Source organism: Chiloscyllium punctatum, chromosome 37, assembly GCF_047496795.1.
Source record: "Chiloscyllium punctatum isolate Juve2018m chromosome 37, sChiPun1.3, whole genome shotgun sequence".
NCBI classification, from domain to species: Eukaryota; Metazoa; Chordata; class Chondrichthyes; order Orectolobiformes; family Hemiscylliidae; genus Chiloscyllium; species Chiloscyllium punctatum.
The window spans coordinates 48299916-48325790 of NC_092775.1; the positions used below are offsets into that span (position 1 = coordinate 48299916).

The 25875-nt window shown below is 39.1% G+C and overlaps 1 protein-coding gene across 1 annotated transcript; it reads right to left on the minus strand.

Annotated features, from left to right (window-relative positions):
- Nucleotides 1-4554: 4554 nt before the first annotated feature.
- LOC140462781 (uncharacterized) lies at nucleotides 4555-16419 on the minus strand. Its single transcript, XM_072556049.1, has 3 exons — nucleotides 16339-16419; nucleotides 11756-12156; nucleotides 4555-5485 (listed from the first exon to the last, which is right to left on the minus strand). Exons 1-3 carry the CDS (start codon nucleotides 16417-16419, stop codon nucleotides 4951-4953), a joined length of 1017 nt encoding a protein of 338 aa, XP_072412150.1. The 3' UTR covers nucleotides 4555-4950.
- Nucleotides 16420-25875: the final 9456 nt, after the last annotated feature.

The window sequence follows — 25875 nt, forward strand, 5'->3', positions numbered from 1 at the left end:
ATAGCCTTAAAACTTGTCTTTAAACATTTAGACTAAAATGTAATGCTGAATTATAGAACACATTTACTGCAGTAGAAAATAGGCAGGAAGGCTCAGAAAAAAGAAGGGATCTTAAGGAATGCAGAAGACCGGGACATCTGGGCTCACCAAGTGACAACAGGATGCTGCAAGGCAATTAAGAACATTTGCCTTAGCATCGGTGAATTTGTGTGACCAGGACACCAAGTGATAACATTCACAGCCGTTGCCTTGTGAAATTAGTGACAGTGTTTGATTCTGATCCTGAAACGAAACTCAGTACTATCAAAAGCTTTGTAATTAATGGTCAATTATAATGGATTCTCATTACCCCTTGCAAGTGGGGCAGACACAGAGAGAAAAAATTTTTTTGCTGTTGCAAAACCCTGACCTGAGCGTTCAGAAGGACACTAGAGAGACAGGCCATTTTAGTGTTGAGGCTGTTGGAGCCAGTAGAAAATTAAATCTTCGTGCTTACTTGCTATGGATTGAATTTAATTGCATTTTGAGACTTTTTGGTGATTTTAAGTAGCCATTACTGGTTATAAAATGCAAACTCTGTAAAAGGTAATATTAGTAAAGCTTCAACTAACTTGTTTTTACAGACCATGACTGCACCACTGTCAATTCTAACTAGTCAGATCTTATGTCTTATTTAAATTTGAGTCACAAACTTGAAAAGAAGGAATGTTTAATTTGAGACTAATTAATTATTTTAAATACAGCCTTGCAGTAACATTTCAGCCTCAGGTACAGAATGATTCTGTGCTTCAGATAAAAAGCAGGAATCTGCTCCAAGCTTAAAATTATTCTAAACCTAACATTGAAGAGATTCTGACACAGTCTGTCGGGAAGCCATTTTATGGTCAAACGTTTGCCCTCCTTGCTAAGAAGCCATTCCGTAAAACAATGATATCAGACATACAAGCTTTGCAATAATGCCTTTTGACATCTCCCACTTAATTTAGATTGTACTTCTTTATAGGAACTTATCTTGCCAGCAGATGCCTAACTCGGCTGGATTGTTTTTAATCACCTGATGGTCAGTCAAGCGCACACAGATCTGTCAATTAACTTTTCTTATTTATGAATTATTGTTTTTCACTGTTATCTGTCTAATTAAGAACATGCAATGTCTTTTTCAAACTTTTGTATTAAGGAAGCCACTTTGTATCAGTACATCGGAGTAGCCTGCTGGGGCACTTGAAGAACTGGTACCCTACTCTCCTCAGTTATTAGAATCTAGTTAGTTTAGCTTATGTTGTAACAGTGATGCTATTGGTAAATAAAGGGGATGACTAAAATTAAACTAAACTGTCTGTAAAAGTGTTTTTTATGCCAGACTTCCAAAGAGTACAATCGCTGGGATGAACAGAGAGAGGCTTACAGGTCTGAGTCCATAAGGAATTCCCTGGGCCATCTCAAATCTCCACCTTAACGATGATAAGCTGAAATTTTGGGTTGTGAGCTTAAAGACAGCATGGCTGCCACACAGCTCAATTTCTTCACTCTCACAGGTTTTCCAACCCATCCATCTCCTCTCTCTAAGGGGTTGCAGCAATTTTGAAGCATCACAACGTAATCCGAGCGGATACAAGTTTGGAAAGCAAACTTGCATGGTCTTTGTGAAAGTGAAGGATTTCTTCAGAGTGTGTTTGGGAGAGCTAAGTGTTTGAACAGATGAAGCTAGTTTTCTTATGCTACTACTTTGCAGTAAATCCACAAATGGTTTCTAAACAGTATGCTGCTGTCAAGCCATAAAGATGGCTTGCCTTCCACACTAATTAGTAATGTTATATGACTTGCATTGCTGGTGTGATGCCAGGTATGTAGGTCAAACATCCCAATGGCTGGCAGACTGTATCAAACAACACAGCAGGCACAATGTCAATTATCCTCTCAGTGGTCATGTTTGTGGCCTCAACACCATTAGATATGATTCAACGTTAGATTCAACCGATGATTCTGCAGCTGAACACTATTGATTGAAAAAGCCAGATTCTTATACCAGAAACTGGTTTAAGCTCATCAGTCAGGCTCGCGGTGTGATGAATTTACCATGCTAGAAGCTATATAGACAGACAGTCCCAGGTTGCGAACAGGTTCAGTTCCGGCATCGACTTGTAAGTCAATTTGTATGCAACTTAGAACACAATGCAGAACAGTACAAAGCTGGCGTTTGTAGTACAAGAAATGTTCATATGTCGTCCTGTATGAGATTGTGTTAGTAATTATGAACATTCATAAAACAGGGACCCCCCATATGAAGTAAGCAGAAGAAATTTGTACACACATTTTCTTTTTGTCCCCTTTGGGACAAGAGTCATGCACACTGGCAATCTCAGCTGTATTCTCACAGCAATACCCTGACCACTCAGAGGCCCAACCATTGTCATTCTCTTCTCAACCTGTATAGTGTTCCTTTTCAAAATCTGATTTCATGCATCCAAGTGCCGATGAAAGTTTTGTCTCAGTTTAGCAATGTTTAACTCATATAGCAATTCACAAGCAATTTTTAAAATCTGTTGTCTAGATTTCAAAACACAGCTTCACCTTTTTGTTCCAAGTTAGTGAGAAGTGGATGCAGGACAAACTTATTTAAAAACTAGCAATAGGTAACGATTGCACCAACCATATGTCTGTTTTGACTATTCAGACAGTGAGTTCCTGCCTTGCCATGCCAGTGATGACAACGGCACAATGTTTATAATATTAGAATGATAATGCTGCATTTTTGCCTGATAATCCAAGTTTTACTTGTACTTATCTTGATCAAGTTTAATAAATTGTCTGATGTAACAGAAGCCAGAATAGTCTTGTATTCATCTATTGTTAAGATTTCCTACTAAATGTGAATTCTTTAGAGAATTTAGAGTGGAAGATATAAAAATTGCATTTACCTTTCCTGACGACTGGACATCTCAGAATGCTGTATATCCATTGCTTTTACAGTGTAGTCACTTATGTAAAATGCAGCAGCCAATTTGTATACAGCATGCTCCCACAAAGTGATAATGACCATTAAATATGTTTGTAATCAGAAGAATATTGACCAGTATATAGAAAAAAAACTGCCCTGCTCTTTATAAATAATGTCATGGGATCTTTCTTGCTAGCTCAGAAATCAGAATGGGCCTTGACTTAACATCTTATTTGAAAGACAATGCTTCGAACATTGCAACATTTCCTCAGCACTGGAATGGAGTGTTGACCTTCATGCTCGTGTCTGCAGTGCAACTCCAACCTATAACTTGATTCAGAGGTAAGGATGCACCTAACCTCCACAGTTTATAAAAGAACTGATGGCTGCAGCTTTTTTCTATCAGAACTGATACTTATTTTTCTTAAAGTTGTACAAGGTTGACATGAAATTAAAGCACATGGTAGAAGAGGTAATGGGCTGGAATGGATTAAGAATGAATTAACACAAAAAACTGAGAGTGGGAATAACTGGGTCATTAGTTAGTGTGCTGATGTGAAAGTGGGGTACTGCAAAGAACTGAACTTGGGCACCAGCAGTTCACTATTTATCAATGGTTTGGATGTGAAAACCAAACATAGTATTTCCAACAGGAAACCCCTTGCACATGATACAAAGCTAATGAAGGATGTGTATTTGAGGAAGATGTAAGACTTCTTTGAGAGGATTTAATCAGAATTAGTGAATGAATAAGAACATGGCAATTTAAGGTTATCCATTTTGCTAATACATGCAGAATATTTCTCATATAGTGTAAGGTCAGAAAGTATAAATGTGCAAAGGGACCTTAGTGGCTTTGTCAATAAGTTACTGAAGGCTAACATGCAGATACAGCAAGCTATCAGGAAAGCTAATGGAATGTTAACATTTATTGCAAGATGATTTGAGTACATGAGTAATATGATGTGACTTTCAGTGCTTCAATTGTATGGCAACTTGGTTAGACCACACCTAGAATACTATGTGCTCATCTCCTTATCTCAGTAAATATTTTATTGTCATTGAGGGAGTACAAAGAAGATTCACCACACTTATTCCCAGGATGGTAGGACTGTCTTATGAATAGAGCTCGGGCAAACTGGGCCTGTCCTCGCAAGAGTTTCTAAGAATAAGAGGTGAGCTCATTGAAACCTACAAAACATTTAGTTTAAGGGATAGATAAGGTACTGCAAGTAAGATGTTTCCCTTGGTTGGGAGTCTAGATCCAGGCAGCGCAACTTTAAAAATAAGTGGGATACCATTTAAGACCAAAGAGAAATATGTTTACTCAGAGAATGATCCATTTTTGGAATTGTCCGTCCCAGAAGGGCTGTGGAAGCTCAGTCTTTGAGTGTGTTCAAAGTAGATGTTGATAAATTTTTGATTATCAATGGCATAAAGGACTGTACAGATGGTGTGGATAAGAGGCATCAAAGTGTTTGATCAGCCATAATAATATTAAATGGCATAGCTGGCTTGATGGGCTGAATTGACTACTCCTGTTCTTATATAAAACTAGTAATCAATTAACATGCATTACTTATTACAAAAATTAAGAAAAAGATGCAGAACCAGCATTCAACTTTGTAATTGTGAATCTTTAATCATACATTCTCTAAGTCTTCAATCTACTTTCCTCTTCTCTCGCAAATCACAGCATGTCTCCCAGGTTGCAGTAGATACCCTTACTGCTGTGATTATTCTTCAAGCAGGAATGGAGAATACTCTGGACTGGCAACATGTCTTTATGATTATGAAGAAAATTATCTCTATCAGTGAATGACTGAACATTCCTCTTACAAGAGGACCCTTTGTATCTTGACCCTTGCATCAAGAACTAGGAAAATCTGGTTACCAAATTCAAATTGCAGCTGGAGAACCACAAATCTGCCTCTAATTCAGTTGAAGCTAGTTACGATTGTATTTTAATTACAGGAAATATAATAATTCAATACCATTTCATAACAAAAATATTACACCCTTTCCCAAGGTTTAAGCTTCCTTGCCATTTGTGAAACAGTAGGTGCACTATTAATTGACATAATTTTGTGTTTTTGAATGCCAGGGATTTCTTGTCCACTTTGCACAAGGTGCAGTACTTGAGCAAAAGATAAGGTACAGCTTTCTCCAGTAACTTCTGTGGTTAAAGCTGAAAGATGTGTAGTGTCACCAATTGTTTTATTTTCATGTGGTTCCTTTATTTGGCTGTCTTCTGTTAGTTCACAGTACGTGTTGTGATCATTACCTTCTATGTCTTCACTAACCTGAAATTGCATTCTCACATCCTCCATTTTCTCTGCTTGTTGATCTATGGGTAGCGAATAATTGACCTTTGTGGTCTCTATTGTTGCTGTTTCGTCATTTTGTCCTTGATCACTTGGAGTTTGTCTGAGCAGTCTCTCAAAAGCCTTTGTCATATCTTCCTCTGCCGCTAAGTCATTCTTGGCATCAATTATTTGTGAAGAAAGCCATCTTTTGTAGCTTTCAAGATCAATGGGTCCAATAAACCTAGAAAAAGTGGGAGTTTTATTTGATATTTCCACACAAATGCCACTGCCTAACATTAATCCAAGCAGGAACTGTCACAAAATCCCAAAACAAATGGAAACAATAAAGTAAACTTGAAAATAAAGTGCTGCATTTCCATTTTTATACAAAGCAATGTGTTCTTAAGCATGTTTCAAGGAAATATATTTGTCATTTAGATGATACTGATAAATACACCATCCACCCACAAATTCAAAGTGTCAAAATTGGTTGCATCCCCATTTTGCATCTTACCACATTATTACTTCCATTAGTCAGAGTCAAACAGCACAAAAATAGGCCCTTCAGCCCTGTCTATCTGTGCTGACACCTTCAGAGATCAATGGACTTGTCAACAAAGATTTCTATTTTCTTCAAGTCTCCTGACAGGCCTACTTTTGTGTATATCTTTTCCTTATTGCACCTCCTAAAGCATCATCTTGTATTTGTCAGGATTGAATTCCATCTGCCATTGCTCTGCTCAATTTGCCAGCTGATCAATATCAGACCTCCTCACTAAACACTCCCAGACTTTGTATCATCTGCAAAGTTAGTAACTAAACTTTCCAAAAGACACATCCAATTCATTAATGTACATAACAAACAGCAAGACCCCTTTGGGACACTGCTGCTTGCTGCTTCCAACTACAAAGAACCCTCCATCACCCTTTGCAAGTTAATTTTGGATCTAGTTTGTCAACTTACCTTGAATCCCATAGGCGCTCACGTTTTGGACCAGCCTTCTACGTGGGACCTTATCAAAGGTCTTGCTGAAGTTCATTGTTTAAAACAATGCATGTAATTTGCACAAGAGGATTTCTTGATTTTGAGTACTGGAGAGGAACTATTGCTTATTATATGATGTAGAATACAGACTCAGTGGGCTGAATGACCTCTTTTTATGTGCTGTATGATTCTATGGCAGTGTCAATCAAATGGAGAGCTTTTCCATGCTTTTCATGATTATCTCTCTCTGAAAATTGTAGATAATATCAAAGGCAGAGAAAAACATTGAAAATCATATGGATAACTATGGTAATGGTTTAACATTATTTTTTAATTGGTTATCGGAACCACCAGACACATCAGCTACAATAGTTACAATCATATTATACAACAATCTGATATGGTTATTAATATATAACTTCAGTTGGCACTGTTAGTGTATAGGTGAAAACATATTTTATTGTTACAATGTATTTGCAAGTAAAAGTCGATCTCATGTAAAGGTTGACCCTCTATTTTTGGCCAAAGAATCTGTAATTTTCCACGTATCTCAAGTAAAAGTCAACCCTAGTTCTTTGCAGATAACAGGTCAACATTAATGAGTCAAGGTATTATCCTGTACATAAATGTTATGGCTACAATGATCAGTGAGAGTTACATGTCTGGTAACTTTTTTTTAAAATCAAAAATAAAAGCTTAAAATGTTAGTTTGAAAAACTAAAACAACTGCAAACGAGAAACAGAAGGAAACAGAAGAAACTGACGGGAAGGTTTGAGACACATCAGGTCAGTTGTGTGCAGCTCCACTGAGCTCATTTCCCCTGTAACAAACATGGAATACAGTCATAATACCTAGCTGAGGTTTTGAAATTTCTTCTTTTTGTGTAAAAATGCCCTCCAGAAAAAGCTGAAAGTTATTGAAATTGCACAGAAGACAAATAACTGTGAAGCAGCAATTACCGTAATTCATTGTGATTTTTATATTCATTTAGAGATCAATTGGCTTCTGCTAATGATACGGTACTTTGGACTATAGCATGAATTTCAGCTCCTCAAAAGTAGTATCCATGTTATGGTCAACCCCATAAATTTAACCTTAAAAAATAGTCTTAAAAATCCGACTTTTACACTGGTATAATGGTTTTCAGATGCTTCTTCCTTCGAAATATCATGAATTGAGGTCACTTTCTTAGTAAAGGGCAAAATGGCTAACTCTAAACATTACATAACTTCTGTTCATAAAAAAGTTATCTGCTATTGCACAAGTAAACTCATGTAGGTGCAGTAATTTTAGCACCATAAAAGAATGAGTAGAAAGCAGTGATGTGCTGCTTTTTGATTCTGAACAAAGTAAGTGAATTAATGGTACAAATACAGATTAATTAGAGCCATGATCTTAGAGCCATTATGGACATAAGGTTCCAATGACATCAAAGCTGGGAATTATACATTTGGGGTTTTGACATTTTCAAAGACGTTTGACAAGGTTCCTCATGGGAGACTGGTTAGCAAGGTTGGATCTCATGGAATACAGGGAGAACTAGCCATTTGGATACAGAACTGGCGAGGGTTGCTTTTCAGACTGGAGGCCTGTGACCAGTGGAGTGCCACAAGGATCAGGGTTGGATCCACTGCTTTTTGTCATTTACATAAATGATTTGAATGTGAACACAGGAGGTATAATTAGTAGGTTTGCAGATGATACCAAAATTGGAGTTGTAGTGGACAGCGAAGGAGGTTAACTCAGAGGACAATGGAATCTTGATCAGATGGGCCAATGGGCTGAGGTGAGGCCGATAGAGTTTAATTTAGATAAATGCGAAATGCTGCATTTTGGAAAAGCAAATCAGAGCAGAACTTATACACTTAATGGTAAGGTCCTGGAGAGTGTTGCTGATCAGAGACCTTAAAGTGCAGGTTCATTGAAAGTAGAATCACAAGTAGATAGGATAGTGAAAGAGGAGTTTGGTATGCTTTCCTTTATTGGTCAAAGCATTGAGTATCGGAATTGGAAGGTCATGTTGCGGCAGTACAGGACATTGGTTAGGCCACTTTTGGAATATTGCATGCAATTCTGGTCTCCTTCCTATTGGAATGATATTGTGAAGCTTGGAAGGGTTCAAAAAAGATTTACAAGGATGTTGCCAGTGTTGGAGGATTGAGCTGTAGGGAGAGGCTGAATACACTGGGGCTACCTTCCCTGGACTGTTGGAGGCTGAGGAGTGACCTGAGAGGTTTATAAAATCATGAGGGGTATGGATAGAATAAATAGACAAGGTCTTTTCCCTGGGGTAGGGAAGTCCAGAACTAGAGAGTATAGGTTTAGGGTAAGAGGGGAAAGATATAAAAGGGGCCTAAGGGGCAATTCTTTTCACACAGAGTGGTGCATCTATGGAATGAGCTACCAGAGGAAGTAGTGGAGGCTGGTACAATTGCTGCATTTAAAAGGCATCTGGATGGATATATGAATGGCAAGGATTGAGAGAGATATGGGCCAAGTGCTGGCAAATGGGACTAGATTAGCTTAGGATATCTGGTGTCATGGGCAAGTTGGACTGAAGGGTCTGTTTCTGTACTGTACATTTCTATGACAGGCAGGCAAGGTGGAATAAATACCAAAGCAAGAAATGGTCTTGGGTCAGAAGACATGGGATTTATATGGGTAGAAGTTTAAAAAAAAAAGACACTGGTAGACATAGTCAATAGACGCCTTAACAGTAGCTAAACAATTGGAAAGAGAATAAATCAGAAAATAACCAGGGAATGAAACAAAGTCTGTACGTTAATCATATGCAATTTAATCTTCATGTAAATTGAGATAGTCAGATTGGCAGAGGTAGCCACAAGGAAGAATTCAGTGTATTTTGGACAGTTTCTAAGAATAATATGTTGTGGATTCAACCAGTGATCAGGGTATTTTGGATCTGGTAATGTCTTGAGGCAAATTTAATAAACAATGTCAAAGGTCCACTGCAAATACTGGCCATAACATGGTAAAATTTAGCATTTCGTTTGATAATTAACAACTTATGTAGGCTTAACACAGTTGTTTGCTACTTAAGTGTTATTACAAACGAACGAAAGCAGAGCTGACTTCAGGTGATTGGATGAGTTTAGCAGTAAAGATGTTTCAGCAACAATTACAGATGTTTTAAAAAGTTGTTCATGGCTCACAGCAAAAATATATCCCAGTGAGAAAGAAAAATTCTTGGACAGGGAGAAGCCAACCAAGGTTAACCAGGCAAGTTAATGATAGCACCAAATAGAACGAAAGATTAGTGGTAAGCCATAGGACTGGCAAAGTTTTTAAAACCACCAGAAGACAACCAAATAAAGTGGGAGAGTAAACTTTTGAGGGTTTACAAGAATGATCCCGCGGATTCAGGGCTCGTCATATGAGAAATGATGGAAGACTCTGGGTTTGTACTCAATGGAGTTCAGAAGAATTCGGAGGAATCTGACTGAAAATTACTGGATACTGAGAGGCCTAGAGATCAGCGCAACATTAAGGGCCAAAGGGTCTGTATTGTGCTGTAATGTTCTATGTCCTATAAGATGTTTCTACTGGTAGGACAGACTAGCACCCAGGGACACAGACTCCGGGTGAAAGGATTACCCTTTAGAACAGAGTTGAGGAGACATTTTTTTCAGCCAGAATGATGAATCTGTGGAACTCATTGCCGCAGAGGGCTGTGGAGGCCAAGTCATTCAGTGTATTTAAGACAGAGATAGATAGTCCATGATTATTAAGCGAATCAAGGGTTACAGGGAAAAGGCAGGTGAATGGGTTGAGAAACATGTCAGCCATGATCAAATAGCAGAGCAGAAACAATGGGCTTAATGGCCTAACTCTGTTCCTATACCTAATAGTCTTACTTGCAAGTAATAGCTAGACAGCAAAAGTTTCTTTAAGTATATAAAAATGAAACAAGAAACCAAAGTGAACATAGGCCTTTTAAAGGACAATGCTGGGGAAACGGAGAACCAGGAAATGGTAGAGAGGTTTCATAAATACATTGATTGTTATAGTAGAAGACACTAACAGCACACCAAAACTACTAAATAATCAAGGGGCAAAAGGAGCAGAGTATATAAATAGAATAACTATTACTAGAGGAAAATATATTCATGAAACCATTGGGGCCAAAGACTTAAGTTACCTGGACCTTTGGGATTCATCCTAGGATATTAAAGGATGTATATACAGAAAGGCACTGGCAGTAATCTTCCAGATTCCTTATTAATTAATAATGGTTTGAGGAAGCAACAAGCAGGATAGATAAAGGGGATCCGTTTCAGTGAATGTAATATATTGGATTCTCAAAAGGTGCTTAATAAGTAGTAACATGGTGTAGGAGGTAGTATATAAGTATAGATAGAGAACTAGCTAACTAACAAGACAGAGAATTGGGATAAGGGAGGCATTATCAGGATGGCAACCTGTAACTACTGGAGTGCCACAATAAGTGTTGGACCACACTTATTTACAATATTTATTAATGGCTAGTATTAGGAAAGTGAATGTTATTGCCAAGATTGTGGATGACAAAAGAGGTGGGAAGGCAAGTGGGTAAGGATAACGGAAAAAGTCTGCATTGTGATACATTCGGGTTAACTTAGCAGATATAGTATAATGGAAAACTATTGTACAATGCAAAATTCCTTCTGTTGCACACTCAGAATGCTGCTAAAGCTGTTCACATTAAACTGGTAGAATCACCAAAGTGGAATCTGTGTGTCTGTGCAGAAACCAAATAATTGTAGTTTTCTTTTATTTTTGGAAGTTTGCACGTGCAGAGAAACTGCTGCCATTCAGGAGAGAAGATCAGCTTTATCTTTTCACAAAAATGTCAGAACAGAGGAATAGAGAAAAAAGGCATATCATGGAATGAGGAACATGTTAAAAGCTTCAGGTAGCATGCCTCTTTCATGATTATGTCCATGCTTGGGTATCCTTGTAGAGGGAATGCATGCTGTCCACCACAACATTTCACGCATTCTGTAATCAGTAGGGGGCTAGGGTGCATTGTCACCTGACAAAATTATATTTCAGTTTAAATGTTTTAGCCTTTTTGTCATTGATTTTGATAATGATGCTCTTTGGAGCCTATTCTGCTCCATTTTTCTTTGATTTGTCTGTGTAAAATTTTTTTTTAAAAAACTGCCATAGACCAAGAGGCTCGTTAGAGAGAGAGAGAGAGAGAACTGCTGCTGCTGCTTTAACTTGAGGTTGACTATGGCTCAGGCAATGCTTTTTACCAACTTCAGCTGGTGTGGGAACTGACATCATTCTGCAAACCAGCCGTCCAACCAACTGAGCTAACCTACCCCCTTAAAATAGCGGGCAAAACATAGATGAAAATACCATAAGATTAAAAAGGGAAGTTACTGGAGTCTTAGGAATCAGGTTTGTGATGAACAGGAATGGCAAGCAGCTGGACCTTGGCTCTTGAGATGCTGCATCTGGATTAAAACATAGTGAAACCAAACGGCACCATGTCAGGGAGACTGGGCCCGGGACTCTACCTGCAGTAATAGTACACCTTGGCCTCAAGGAGTCGCTCCTCGGAACACCGCACCGCGTCTCCCAGCTGGGCCAAGCCTCGTTGGAAGAGCTCGTCAGCCTCGAACTGATAGCCGTGAAACCGCCTGCACTCAGCCTCCATTACTCCAGCCCCCACCATCAGCCTCTTGATGTTGGCGGACCGGAATCCGCGGCCGTGCGCCCCCTGCCGACTGGAGGATTGATCGGACTCCTGCAGCGCGGACCGGAATACGCGGCTGTGCGCCCCCTGCCGACTGGAGGATCGATCGGGCTCCCGCCGCACCTTGAGTGCAGACCGGAATCTGCGGTCGTACGCCCCCTGTCGACTGGAGGATTGATCGGACACCTGCAGCGCGGACCGGATTACGCGGCCGTGCGCCCCCTATCGACCGGAGGATCGATCGGGCTCATTCATTAATTAATCCCTTGCTCCTACCTTGGAATGTACGCAGGTTCATGTTCCTCATTTCCTGAGTGTAGAAATAACATTGGCCTCTCCCTCTGTTAGCTACAAACGCATCTTTGCTTGTGGTGGCTAATAAATATTTGTCGCATTATTTACCAGCTAAGGTAGAGTCAGGATTGTATTAACTGGGATAGCAACCCACGATATCTGAAATCATTGAATTAGCGCAGAGGCTCGTGGTCCTGATGAAGGGCTTTTGCCCAAAACCTCGATTTTCCTGCTCCTCAGATGCTGCCCCACCTGCTGTGCTTTTCCAGCCCCACTCTGATCTAAACTCTGGTTTCCAGCATCTGCAGTCCTTGTTTTTACCTCGTTTGCCTTACTGTGTCTCACCAGCTCTCTAAATGAGTCATCGATTATTGTTGTTGTTCCCTTAAGCGTGTTATCATCTTCCTTTCAGATAGCAATCTAATTCCAATTTGAATGCTTTAGCTGGACTTGCATCCACTATACACGCTCAGGCAGTACATTTCAGACCTCAACACTCACCCCTCATATCAGTTTTGCTTTTTTATTGCTTTAAAACTGTATCCTCTGTCTCTTATACAAGTGGGAACTGTTTCTCCCAATCTGCTCCGTCCAGACCTTTCATGATTTTCAATGCCTCCATCCATTTTATCCAGTGACAACATCTGTCTTCATAATTGAAGTTCCTCATGGCTGGAACCATTAAGTGTAGCACATAAGGACATAAGAAATAGGAGCAGGAGTAGGCCCAGTTGAGCCTGCTCTGCCATTCAACAAGACCATGGCTGATCGTTTCATAGACTCAGCTCCACTTACTCGCCCACTCAGCATTATCCTTAATTCCTTTACTGTTCAAAAATGGGGTGATTGGCCTAATTTTTGCTCCTATGTCTTATGGTCTTAAAAATCTATCTTTGCCTTAAAAGCATTCAGTGAAGTAGTCTCAGCTGCTTCACTGGTCAGGAAATTCCACGGATTCACAACCCTTTGGGTGAAGAAGTTCCTCCTCAACTCAGTCCTAAATCTGCTTCCCCTTATTTTGAGGCTATGCCCCCTAGTCCCTGTTTCACCCACCAATGGAAACAACATTCCTGCTTTTATCTTATCTATTCCCTTCAAATTTTTATATGTTTTGATAAAATTCCCTCTCATTCTTCTAAATTTCAATAAGTATAGTCCCAGTCTACTCAATCTCTTCTCATAAGCCAACTCTCTCAACTCCACAATCAACCTGGTGAATCTCTCTGCACCTATCCAGTGTCAGTACATCCTTTGCCAAGTAAGGAGACCAAAACTGTATACAGTATTCTAGGTGTGACCTCACTAGCACCCTATACAGCTGCAACACCCAGAACTGGTTACAATACTCGAACTGAGGCTGAACTTGTGTGTCATAAAAGTTCAACATAACCTCCTTGCCCTCGTAACTGTGCCTCTATCAACAAAACCTAAGTTACTGGAGGTTTTATTATCTGTTCACATGACCAGCCCTGCTATTTTCAGAGAGTTATGCCCATATACACATAGGTTCTTCTGCTCTTTGAAGATAGGATGTCGTTCAGCTGTCATTTTCTTTCTGCCAAACCTTGGTTGTAAGTTATTCTGCTCAGATTCATTCCAAGCGCATTGATGGTAGCTTTCCTTTCATTTAGTATTCTTACTCTGACTGTTCCTTATTTTCACCCATGACGTTGCTGCTGATGTGAACCAGGGCTGCTGACCGTTCACCTTTTCCCTCACCGTGCTCAGCAGCTGTTCAGTGGCATCCTTGACCTTGACACTGTGGAGTCACATTCACAGAGTCATACAGCACGGAAACAAACCCTTGGTCCAAACAATCCAATGCCAACCATAATCTCAAACTAAACCAGTCCCACGGGCCTGTGCTTGGTTCATTTCTCTCCAAACGTTCCTTATTCATGTACTTAATTACATCTCTTTTAAACATTGTAACTGTAACCACATCCACCACTTCCTCTGGAAGTTCATTCCACACACAACCACGCGCTGTGTAAAAGAAAATTGTCCCTTATATCTTTTTAAAAATATTTCTCCTCTCACTTTATAAATATGCTGCCCAGTCTTAAAATCCCCCACCCTAGGGAAAACACACACGCCGTTCATCTTACGAAGACCCTTCATGATTTTATAAACCTCTATAACATCACCCCTCAACCTCCTATGCTCCAGTGAAAAAAGTCACAGCTTGTTCAGCCTCTCCCACAACTCAAACCCTTTATTCCCAGCAACATCCTGGCATATCTTTACAAGGATGTTGCCAGGGTTGGAGGATTGGAGTTATAGGGAGAGGTTGACTGGGCTAGGGCTGTTTTTCCTGGAGTGTCGGAGGCTGAGGGGTGACCTTATAGTGGTCGATAAAATCATGAGAGGCATGGTTAGGATAAATAGACAAAGTTCTTTTTCCCCTGGGATGGGACATAGGTTTAGGGTGAGAGGGGAGAGATATAAAAGAGATCTAAGGGGCAACGTTTTTCATGCAGAAGGTGATGCATGCATGGAACGAGCTGCCAGAGGAGGGGGTGGAGGCTAGTACAATTGCAACATTTAAAAGGCATCTGGACGGGTATATGAACAGGAAGGGTTTGGAGGGATATGGACCAGGTGCTGGCAGGTGGGATTAGGTTGGGTTTGGATATCTGGTCGGCATGGACAAGTTGGACTGAAGGGTCTGTTTCCGTGCTGTCCATCTCTGTGACACTATGACTGTATGATATCTCTTCTGAATCCTCTTCAGCTTAGTAATATCCTTCGTATAACAGGGCTACCAGAACTGGATACAGGACTTCAGTACTCACCAGTTCAACATAATGTCCCAACTATACTCAAAGGTCTAAGCAATCAAGGTAAGCTGTGCTACGTGCCTTCTTAACCACCCTAACTACATGTGATGCAAACTTCAGAGAATTATGTACATGAACCACAAGGTTTCTCTGTTCTACAACACTACCCAAAGCCCCACTTTAATTGTAGAATCGTGCCTTTATTTGTTTTACCAAAATGCAATACCTGGGAGGCAACACCATCCTGATTCACATCTGTGATTGCAGAAATGTTGATCTATCCTCTTTTTGAATCATTTACTATTATTGTTCTTCCAGTATCCTCTATACCTCCATCCCTCTTTCTTCTGAGCAGCTGAGCCATCCATGTTGTCATGAACTTGGGTCTGTCTGCACTGCTCAGATGTACGATCATTCTCATCAGTATTCAGATTTGATTGAACAATGAGAAGCATTCAGGGAACTCCTGCACCAGCCTTTTATTTCTTTTTGATTGCCAGGTGGTCACCCATTTCAACTCCGCCTGCAAACTATTAAGCCGTGGGGTGACTACATCTATAAATGTACCATAGATGTAGTTCTCAGCCTCAAGGGTGCACCGTAGTGACATTAACTGTTGCTTAACGTTTGAAACCCAGAGCTGGTGCAACTCTTGGCACTTCCTGAGCACAATGCATCCTGGACTTCCCACATTGCACAAGATATGCATTCTCAAGGTTGGAGATACATACAATATTCTAAGTTTTATTATCAGGAGCATAGAATACATAAGTGTGTTGTTGAAAATGTACAAGATATTAGTTCGGCCTCAGCTGTAGTATTGCTCTGGATACCGTGTGTTTGGATTTAAAGGTATTGAAGCGGCTACAGAAGAAGTTAATGAGAATGAGGAGTAACTTGAATTATGAGAGTGGATTGGAAAAGTTAGGACTATCTTCCTTAGAGGATAGAAGTCTACGAGGAGACTTAATAGAGGTATTCAAAATTGTGATGGTTCTGAATGGTGTAGATAGGTAGAAATTGTTCCCACTGGTGGAAGGAGAGAACACAGACTTAAAATAATTGTCAAAGAAGCAAAAGTGACACGAGGAAAATCTTTCTCACACAGTAAGTGATATAGGTCTGAATGCACTGTTTGAGAATCTGGTAGAGGCAGGTTCATTTGATGTGACCTAAGGAAATTAGACTCTTATTTGGAAAGAAACAGTATGATGGGTTATAGGAGGAAGCAGGAGAATGGCGCGGACATAACAATCCAAATGTGCTCCTCCTGCAGAATAATAATTCTGTGATTCCAAGTACACCACTTCACTCTAACCCTAACCCTAACCTTACCAGAGATTTTAGCTTGACAGGTGCCTGCTGTATCAAGCATGGCTGAGCTGGTGACTCTGCCAACTGCCAGAGGCATATTGCGAAGGCTTACAGGTTAATAGTCAATCTATTGGGTATGATGTAAATGCACCTTCTGTGATCATCAAGTCTTGAAGTGGAACTTAGAACATAGAAATAGAACATAGAAAAAATACAGGACAGTACAGGCCCTTTGGCCCTCGATGTTGCGCCGACCGAAGCCTACCTAACCTACACTAGCCCAATAACCTCCATATGCTTATCCAATGCCCGCTTGAATGACCATAAAGAGGGAGAGTCCACCACTGATACTGGCAGGGCATTCCATGAACTCACAACCCGCTGAGTAAAGAATCTACCCCTAACATCTGTCCTATACCAACCTCCCCTTAATTTAAAGCTGTGTCCCCTAGTAACAGCTGACTCCATACGCGGAAAAAGGTTCTCACTGTCAACCCTATCTAAACCCCTAATCATCTTGTACACCTCTATCAAATCTCCCCTAAACCTTCTTTTCTCCAGTGAGAACAGCCCCAAGTGCCTCAGCCTTTCCTCATACGATCTTCCTACCATGCCAGTCAACATCCTGGTAAACCTCCTCTGCACCCGTTCCAGTGCCTTCACATCTTTCCTATAGTATGGCGACCAAAACTGTACACAATACTCCAGATAAGGCCGCACCAGAGTCTTATACAACTGCAGCATGACCTCAGGACTCCGGAACTCAATTCCTCTACCAATAAAAGCCCAATACGCCATATGCCTTCTTCACAGCACTATTTACCTGGGTGGCAACTTTCAGAGATCTGTGTACATGGACACCAAGATCCTTCTGCTCATCCACACTACCAAGTAGCCTACCATTAGCCCAGTAATCCATCTTCTTGTTACTCCTACTAAAGTGAATGATTTCACACTTAGCTACATTGAACTCCATTTGCCACCTTTCTGCCCAGCTCTGCAACTTATCTATATCCCGCTGTAACCTGACACATCCTTCTTCGCTGTCCACCACTCCACCGACTTTCGTATCATCCGCAAACTTGCTCACCCAGCCTTCAAGCCCCTCCTCCAGGTCATTTATAAAAATGACAAACAGCAATGGTCCCAAAACAGATCCTTGTGGAACACCGCTAGTAACTGCACTCCAAGATGAACCTTTACCATCAACTACTACCCTCTGTCTCCTTCCAGCCAGCCAATTCCTAATCCAAACCTCTAATGCACCCTCAATGCCATACCTCCATAATTTTTGCAGTAGCCTACCATGGCGTACCTTATCGAACGCCTTGCTAAAATCCATATACACCACATCTACTGCTTTACCCTCATCCACTTCCTTAGTCACCTTCTCAAAGAACTCAATAAGGTTTGTGAGGCACGACCTGCCCTTCACAAAACCATGCTGACTATCCTTGATCACATTATTCCTATCAAGATGTTCATAAATCTTATCCCTTACAATTCTCTCTGAGACTTTGCCCACAACAGAAGTGAGACTCACTGGCCTATAGTTACTAGGGCTGTCTCTACTCCCCTTCTTGAACAAGGGGACCACATTCGCTATCCTCAAATTCGATTCTCTCGGCGGAGCAGGTAACGGCTGTATGATGGTGTTTAGTTTAAGTCGCGGTATAGTCCAGTTATTTTTTTAAACGGTTAAAATTTAAAGTTTTTTTTAAACGTCTAGCGGACCCGGAAGCTGGTGTCGCGCTAGCTTACCTGGGAAGGTTTTTTTTCTCTATAAAAGCGCACAGGCGAGGAACCCGAGGCACTACAGGGGTAGAGTCTCCCACCCGTCCTCCTCCTCTAACCTAATAAGGGGACCACATTCGCTAACTTGAACTCAGAACTTCTGGTTCAGAGATAGAAACACTACCACTGAGACACATGACTTTCTTTAAGTTGAGTTAGGATCCTTAAAATTCAAGATATTGTGTCTGACCATATATCAAGCCCATCACCAAGCTAGCATGATTTCACACCCCTAACCTTCAGATTGTGTGTTGTTAACATCCTCACTCAAACCATTGTTACCCCTAAACTTAAATATTGCAATGCATCTTAACCAGCCTCCCACTTTCCATCTGACATAAACTGACCTCCTCCATAACACTTGCACCCATCTTAATTGTTTCAAAACTTATTTACACTTCATCCATGTGCTCATTGACTTACTTTGGCTTCAAGTCAAGCAACTCTCTGCTTTTAAAATTCTAATCTTTGTTTTCCTTAATGGCCTTGTAGCTCCCCAACTCAATAGCCTTCTCCAAACTTATTCAAGATCTCTACATTTCTCTATTCTGGCCATTTGGGAATCCCTGATTTTAATCACTCCACTCTTGGTAACTGTGCCTACAGCTGTCTCAGCCCTCAGCTTGACATTTCTTCTCTAACCTTCTCTGCTTCTCTGTCCACTATTAAGATACTCCTTAAAATATTCACTAAAACACCTACTTCACGGTAGATTATTTGTCTTAACAAGTACCATTAGGAGAAAAGGATTCAATTTTTTTCTAAATTCCATGATGCGGCAATGTAATTAAACATTGATCTGGCGAACTGTCAATTCAATGTTACTTTTATCCTCAAATGCAGTATATTCTCATACTTGCAACTTATTTTTCATGTCATAAAGCAAACAGGAATCTACTTTTTTTGTATTTTTGAAACTGGATAATAACCTGATTGATAAAATCACCTTCATGTGAAACACACATTAATTAATCTGCAATTTATATTGAAATTCTAAACTTCTCATTAACATACATCAAGATTAATTTTAGTGCAAGACAGTCAAATCTATTTTAAAATCTCAATATTCAGCAAATCCTATTTTTCTCAGTCAATAAATGACACAGAAGGAAGTTTCCTTCAATTGGTCAGTTGATTGATGAATTATACTTGTCACATACTAGAATTTTTTCCAGTTTTCCCAATAATGTAGATAATGAAAATACATTCCATCATCTCAGTTGTAAATGGAGAGAAGAATAATTCATCCAACTGATGAACTAACTGGCACTATAAAGGTCTGGGCATAAAATATTAGTGAATATCTAGTATCTGATAAACTTTATCTTAGCTGGGTATCAAATGAGGCAGACAGAAGGAAATTGGAGAGGGAAAATAAAGTTGTTGGGATTGAGTTGATGGTTAATCACTGAATCATGGAATATATTTTGCACACGTTCTAAGTCTTATGAAGCCCCTTTTCGGAATATATTTTCCAATAACATAATCAGTTTTTGGTCAGTTAAGACTAAAAATTCTAAGAAACAATTAAAAGCAGACATTTTGCTGGCTGCTAAGATTTTCAATCTCTTTAATTGCAGACACCTGAAATAATTCCCTTCCAACCAGCTTTGTGGGTCAACCTACAGCAGGTGGACTGTAGCAGTTAAATAAGGCAGCTCACCTTCTCAAGGGCAACTAGGGACAGGCAATAAATGCTGGCTAGCCAGTGAGGCCCCATTCCAGAAATGAATTTTAAAAAGCTACTAATTGTATTTAACTTTCCACTATTGAATAGTTTCTTCTAGACTTGGTAATTCAGTTAAAATGTCCCTTGTTTTTCTTTATGTTTATGCTCTCCTCTCCCAAAATTATGACATCTTCCAAAGAGACAATTTGACATCTACCACTCACCCATTGATATCTTGCTGTATTATTCATTATTTGCATGTGGGGGTCAACAGTTGGTAACCTGGGCCTTACAGAGACTGATTCTTTCCTCATCCAATTAGATACACTTCAATGAAGCTCACTGGAATGTTCACTGGATAACAAACAGTACTTTTCCCTCCGTAACGCCAGGAAAATGACCCTTATTTCCATGAGGCTAGCAAGGTCAGCAAATTCACCACAGACTGAAATTTGAACCTGATGTTTCTTGCTCAGTCTGATTCAACGATTTAGCCTCAACAAATTAGCCAATTTTCATTTCATTTGAAAAATTCAAAGATACCAGGGACATTTTACTGTTGTGATTACCTCTCCAAGCAGACTTTAAAGGACACCTTTGTAAATATGGTTATTTGGAAAAGGAAAGCAAGATGAGAAAAATCATGACAGCACTTCAGTAATGTGACATCATGATAGTGATCTAATAGCATTATGTACATGTTTACAAAGATTTGTTGAATATTTTCATGATATTACTGTTGTTTCTAAACAAAACAAAGTTTTGATTTTTGCTGTTAAAAATTATGTCAACACATTTTATCCACATTAGTTAAACAGTAAACCAATCTTAGTGTGATAAAATAATACAATGTCACTGAGAGTTGAAGATGGTATAAACAATACACCACACCTTAAACTATTTATAACCAACAAGTGAATTTATAATAGTATAAATGTAAATGCTCTCCTATCGAACACTATCAAATGTAGCCAATGTGCACTGTAAGCATTCATGGAAGCCCACTTTTCAAAATGGATGTATTAAATCACCATTTTATCCAATGCTAGTAGGTTGACATTGTAAACAAACAGGAATCCAACACATGATTCACACAACAGCTCTTGCTCAGATTTAAGTGTTTGCAAATATTTAAGGATATTTAAGAGTCGGTTTTCATTGACAATAAAACTCTTGCTTTGCAGGTTTAACTTTAATTGCTAAAAAATGGGACTAATTATTTGGGGAACTGTTGAGCCTCAAAAGTTCAGATAAATTCAGAAAAAAAAGTAAATTTTTGCAACTCATTTAACATAGTAAAATCTCCCAAGGCATTTGACAAGAATAAAACCAATAAAACTACTGGGCAACAGGAGGATGTATTAGGACAGATTGCCAAAAGTTTAATCAAAAAGAGCTCGAGGCTGATCATAGTGTGCAAGATAACATGAGTCCTCCCATACACTTTCTTGATTTTTGTTTCAAGTCTCGTCTTACTTCCTAAAGAGAAAATTGGTCTTGAATATTTAATTTAACCAATGAGTTTCATACTAAGTGATATGATTTATACATTACCATGATTACATTTTCTTAACTGACTACTTTCCTGCAATTGATGCACTGAGAGAAAAAAAAACTACCAGAGCCTAAGCAATGCATGGCCAAAGAAATTCCTGAAACCCTGTCACACCAGTTTCTGAACTTTTCATATAGTTTCCAGGAGTCCCAGGACCAGGCCTTATTTGTCTCTGTGTCTACCTCGTTTTTGTTCCACCTTTATTCCTTTACAGAGGAACTGCAATGTTTCACCCCAGCAGTACCATTTTGCACAGCCTCTATTGCATGTATTAGAATTAATAGAGAATTTCCAAGCTGTTCCAGATTAATATGTTTTAAAATATTTGAATTGTGAAATTATTTTCAACATTTTGTCAATATTTTCTTTCCTATTATTGCCTGGTTCAGTATCCCAATTGTTGTTCATTGTAGCAAATCTGACTACATCAGAGCATTCTGTAGCCTTAACATGTTTGAGTGTATGAACATGTATGAACACATGGCAAAGCATGGAATAAGGAAATGTTTATGTTACATTAAAAGAATAGTGAGCAGTGAATGGAATAGCAAAATTGAGTCATGCAACCAAAATCACAACATTTTTTAATGTAGCAGTCCATGAAACATTACAATTGCTGTCATTTGGATTCTTTTAGAAGGGCTTGCTGTGGCTATTCTCTCTATCATCACATGGTAGGCTAGACCTCCATGGCCTAGACTTCCCATATAACTATGAAAGTTAAAGCAAGAACTTGCAGTGTTTAAGAAAAAGTGTTGAAACATAAACACTTATAATATAACAAATAGTCATTTAGATTTAGCATGAAAAAAGACCATTTTTAAAAATGAGGGACAAATCTACTCTAACTACAAACTCATTTGTCTCACCCAGAAAAATAAATTATCAGTATCAGAAATAATTATGAAGATTAGGTGTGAATCATTGAGACAGTAAATAAACCCAAATATATTTATGAGGGATGATCTTGCCTGACTAATCTCTTTGACTCTTCTTCGCAGTTAATTGGATAATAGAAAATCACATGACAGAATGATAATAAGGCTATGCCCAGAATGCAGATCATCATTGGTCAGCGTTTGGGGTTCCAAGGAAATGTTGCTTGAGAAAGAGCTTTAGATGTCTGATCAATTCTGTTAATTTATAAAGGTTATTTACATAAGAAAAAAGGGGTTTCAAGTATCTTCAGTTTCCAGTGCTGATACTTTAAATAGCTGGATGACTGCCACTTTTATCGGCCTGCAATAAAAACTAATATTTTTAAGCAAGTTAGCTTTAGACCTTTTCCTATGTGGGTAAAAATGCCTAAGTTGTATTTGGACGTTCTGCTAGAGAAAATCAGGTCAGCCTGAGGCAGTTTTATTTTTACATCTGCAGGTGTATGAAGTGTGTATGTACAAATTGGAGCCCATCCCCACTCTCTTGCCATGTTTGTATACTGTACTGCTAGATTTCAGCCTCTGCTGCCATTTTAAAATGAAAGAGAGGCTTTCAAAAATTCAGGCCATTATTGGTGAAGATAATTAGCAGATAAAATAATAGATTAACAGTTTTGCAGTAATTGATCCCCATTGGGAGCTTAAGCTTAAAGCTTATGCCAATGGTTACTTTCAAAAGAAAAATCCTTCCAAAACCGTAATTCTCAAAAGGCTGGATGCATGAAGATGGCTTGAAATATTGCTGAAGAAGATTTGGAGTATGTAAAGAAAAATATTTTATCATCTGGAAGATCTTCTTGATTACACCTTGTTGATGATGTTACTAAAATTAGTTTATAAATCAGTGATTTTTGATGAAATTGTAATAATTTGTGTATTTTTTAATTAATTTAATAGGTTTGAACTTCACGCATACAAAATGGTGTCTGCATCACTGTGAAATATTATTTTATGAATACAAATTCAATAATAAAATTCACTTAGGCTCCTTTTGCACAAGTTTTGGGAGTGGCAATGTCTGGACCAGTCCCTGACTTGCTAACTCTGAAATATGCTGATACACTGCTATAAACAGGCAATGAGACAGTGGGAGAAGGGGATTTGTTGACCCCTATTTTTTGGCTAAAATTTTAGTCTCAGAAGCTTGACTTTTTCTTGAGTAAATAGTCATAGTTATGCTGTGTCTGATGTGGAAATAGAGACTGTCAATGTTGGTGGGTCCAGAGGATAGGAATAAATTTAGCATTTAACTTATTAAAGCAATATACAAAGTGAATCCCTAATTATACTGCTCAAGCCTTGGAGCATAAAGTGAAAGATGCAATAAAATAATAGTTTCCTAGTACAGTTTTCAGTTTATTTTCCACTATTCCATTAAGACTATTAAAGGTATTAATCACTCCTGATGTGATTATGTAGTTCCTGTTTTTGGGAAATCTTCCCTTGACTTGTTAACATAAAAAACATAGGAAACATAGCGGATAGGAGCAGGAATAGGCTATCCACCCCTTGTGCCTCCTCTGCCATTGAATAGGATCATGGCTGACCATTGAGCTGAATATCCCAAGCCTGCCCTCCCTTCCAAAATCTCTTGATCCCTTAAGCAACAAGAGCTTTCTCTATTTCCTTCATGAAAACACACAATGTTTTGGCCTCAACCACTTTCTGTGGTAGTGAATTCTACAGGCTCACCAATCGGGGCGAATAAATTTGTCCTCATCTCAGTCCTAAAATGTTTATTCCTTATCCTTAAACAATGACCCCTGGTTCTGGACTGTCTTACCATTGAGAAACCTTTTCTGCATCTAACCTGCCTAGTTCTGTCAGGATTTTATCGGTTTCTACGAGAAACCCCTTTATTCTTCTCTACAGCTCATCTCCATTTTGCATAAGCAAACCTTTACTCTCAATCTGCTGATTCAACTATGTTGAAGTATGTAAGGACCTGACTTCAACTTGTTAAGTCAGTTGGGCACTTTTATTCACCCTCATCAGATGTATTCTTAGTAAACTTAACTTGTTTATATTTCAGTCATGGCACAAGACATTTCTGCTAACTTACTACCTCTACCATTGCCACTGATAGTTCTTGTTTGAAAGATGAAGGATTGAAATACTGCTCTTGACCTTGTGATCACTCATTATCTAGCAACAAAATAAAACCTGCTGAATCAATTTGTTCATCAGATTGTTGTGCAGTCTGACCAACTTCATTTAATGATTTGTCAATGAGATCAAATAGGTTATAATCAGCATTCAGGGTCAAGATTAGTGTGGTGTTGGAAAAGCACAGCAGGTCAGGTAGCATCTGAGGAGCAGGAAAATTGATGTTCGGGCAAAAGCCCTTCATCAGGACCTGCTGTGCTTTTCCAGCACCACTCTAATTTTGACTATAATCAGCATTTCTCCATGTTTTTGTGCTGACAGATCTCTGAGGCCTGTCTGTGTGGCAATAGTTTATGCATTCAGAAATCAATGCAACGGTATTTCAATTGACACATATTGAACCTCCAAGTAGCTGAATGGGCCTGCTTAATGGGAATATTGATTGTACTGCTCATTCTTCTTCCCAGTATTTTCTTTCTCTTCCAAACTTCACAGATTTTGTCTTCTGAAGGATTTTTGATGATAACAGAATTAGGAAACATTTCCACTATTCTAGTCGCAGACTTCCATCTGTTATGATAACAGCCAAGATTCATAATGTCAATACTTTGTTTCTTTTCTGTCACGAGTCAAGGAAGCCCAATGGAATCTTTTACCAGTTGCTTCTTTACATCACAATAGTTTGTTCCTTGACTAATAGTTCACTTGGAACAAGTTTTACTCTTAAGTTATTTCAACAATTTGTGGTTAAGGCAGAGATACAGACTCAAATGTGAGAAATGTTATGTCCATGTATATTGACAACTCTCTTATGCTCTTTGTGTTGTAGTTTTATTCATAGCATCACAATACTCTTGAGGGTTATTCCAACAGAAACACACAATTCCCTCCAGGCAGGTTGTAAATACTGTTCCTTTTGCCAAGGTTATCAAGCTTAAAATTAATGAGAGTTATATTTGAGTTAATTGAATAACCAATATCTTTGAGGAATGCTTCATGTATGTTTTTTTTATGCTTGCGGCTCTATCACATTAATATCTTTGTGTGAATAAACATTTGGCTTTTTACTGCTATAAACAGTATCCTACCTCTGCATACCAGCTGGAAGTTTTATATATGTGGTGTTATTCTGTCATAGCTGGGCACTGCTTGTGCCAATGAGGTTTGTTTGTTCTACTGCATGGAAACTGGCTGTTTGGCCAACTTCTTGTGTTGGTTTGTCACTTGTGTGTTTAGAGTATTTATACCTTCCAAAGTGGACAGGTTCAGTGGCCTAGGTAAAAACAATGACTGCAGATGCTGGAAACCAGATTCTGGATTAGCAGTGCTGGAAGAGCACAGCAATTCAGGCAGCATCCGAGGAGCAGTAAAATCAACGTTTCAGGCAAAAGCCCTTCACCAGGAATAAAGGCAGAGAGCCTGAAGCGTGGAGAGATAAGCTAGAGGAGGGTTGGGGTGGGGAGAAAGTAGCATAGAGTACAATAGGTGAGT

Bases quoted from the DNA above. Each gene is read 5' to 3' on its own strand.
- LOC140462781 (XM_072556049.1), bottom strand. From the start codon at position 16,419: ATGCCTCTGGCAGTTGGCAGAGTCACCAGCTCAGCCATGCTTGATACA. The intron at 12,157-16,338 runs GTTAGGGTTAGG...TCCGGTCGATAG, and splicing joins AAGCTAAAATCTCTGGTAAG to GGGGCGCACGGCCGCGTAAT. The intron at 5,486-11,755 runs GTAGAGTCCCGG...CACTTTTTCTAG, and splicing joins AAGGTGTACTATTACTGCAG to GTTTATTGGACCCATTGATC.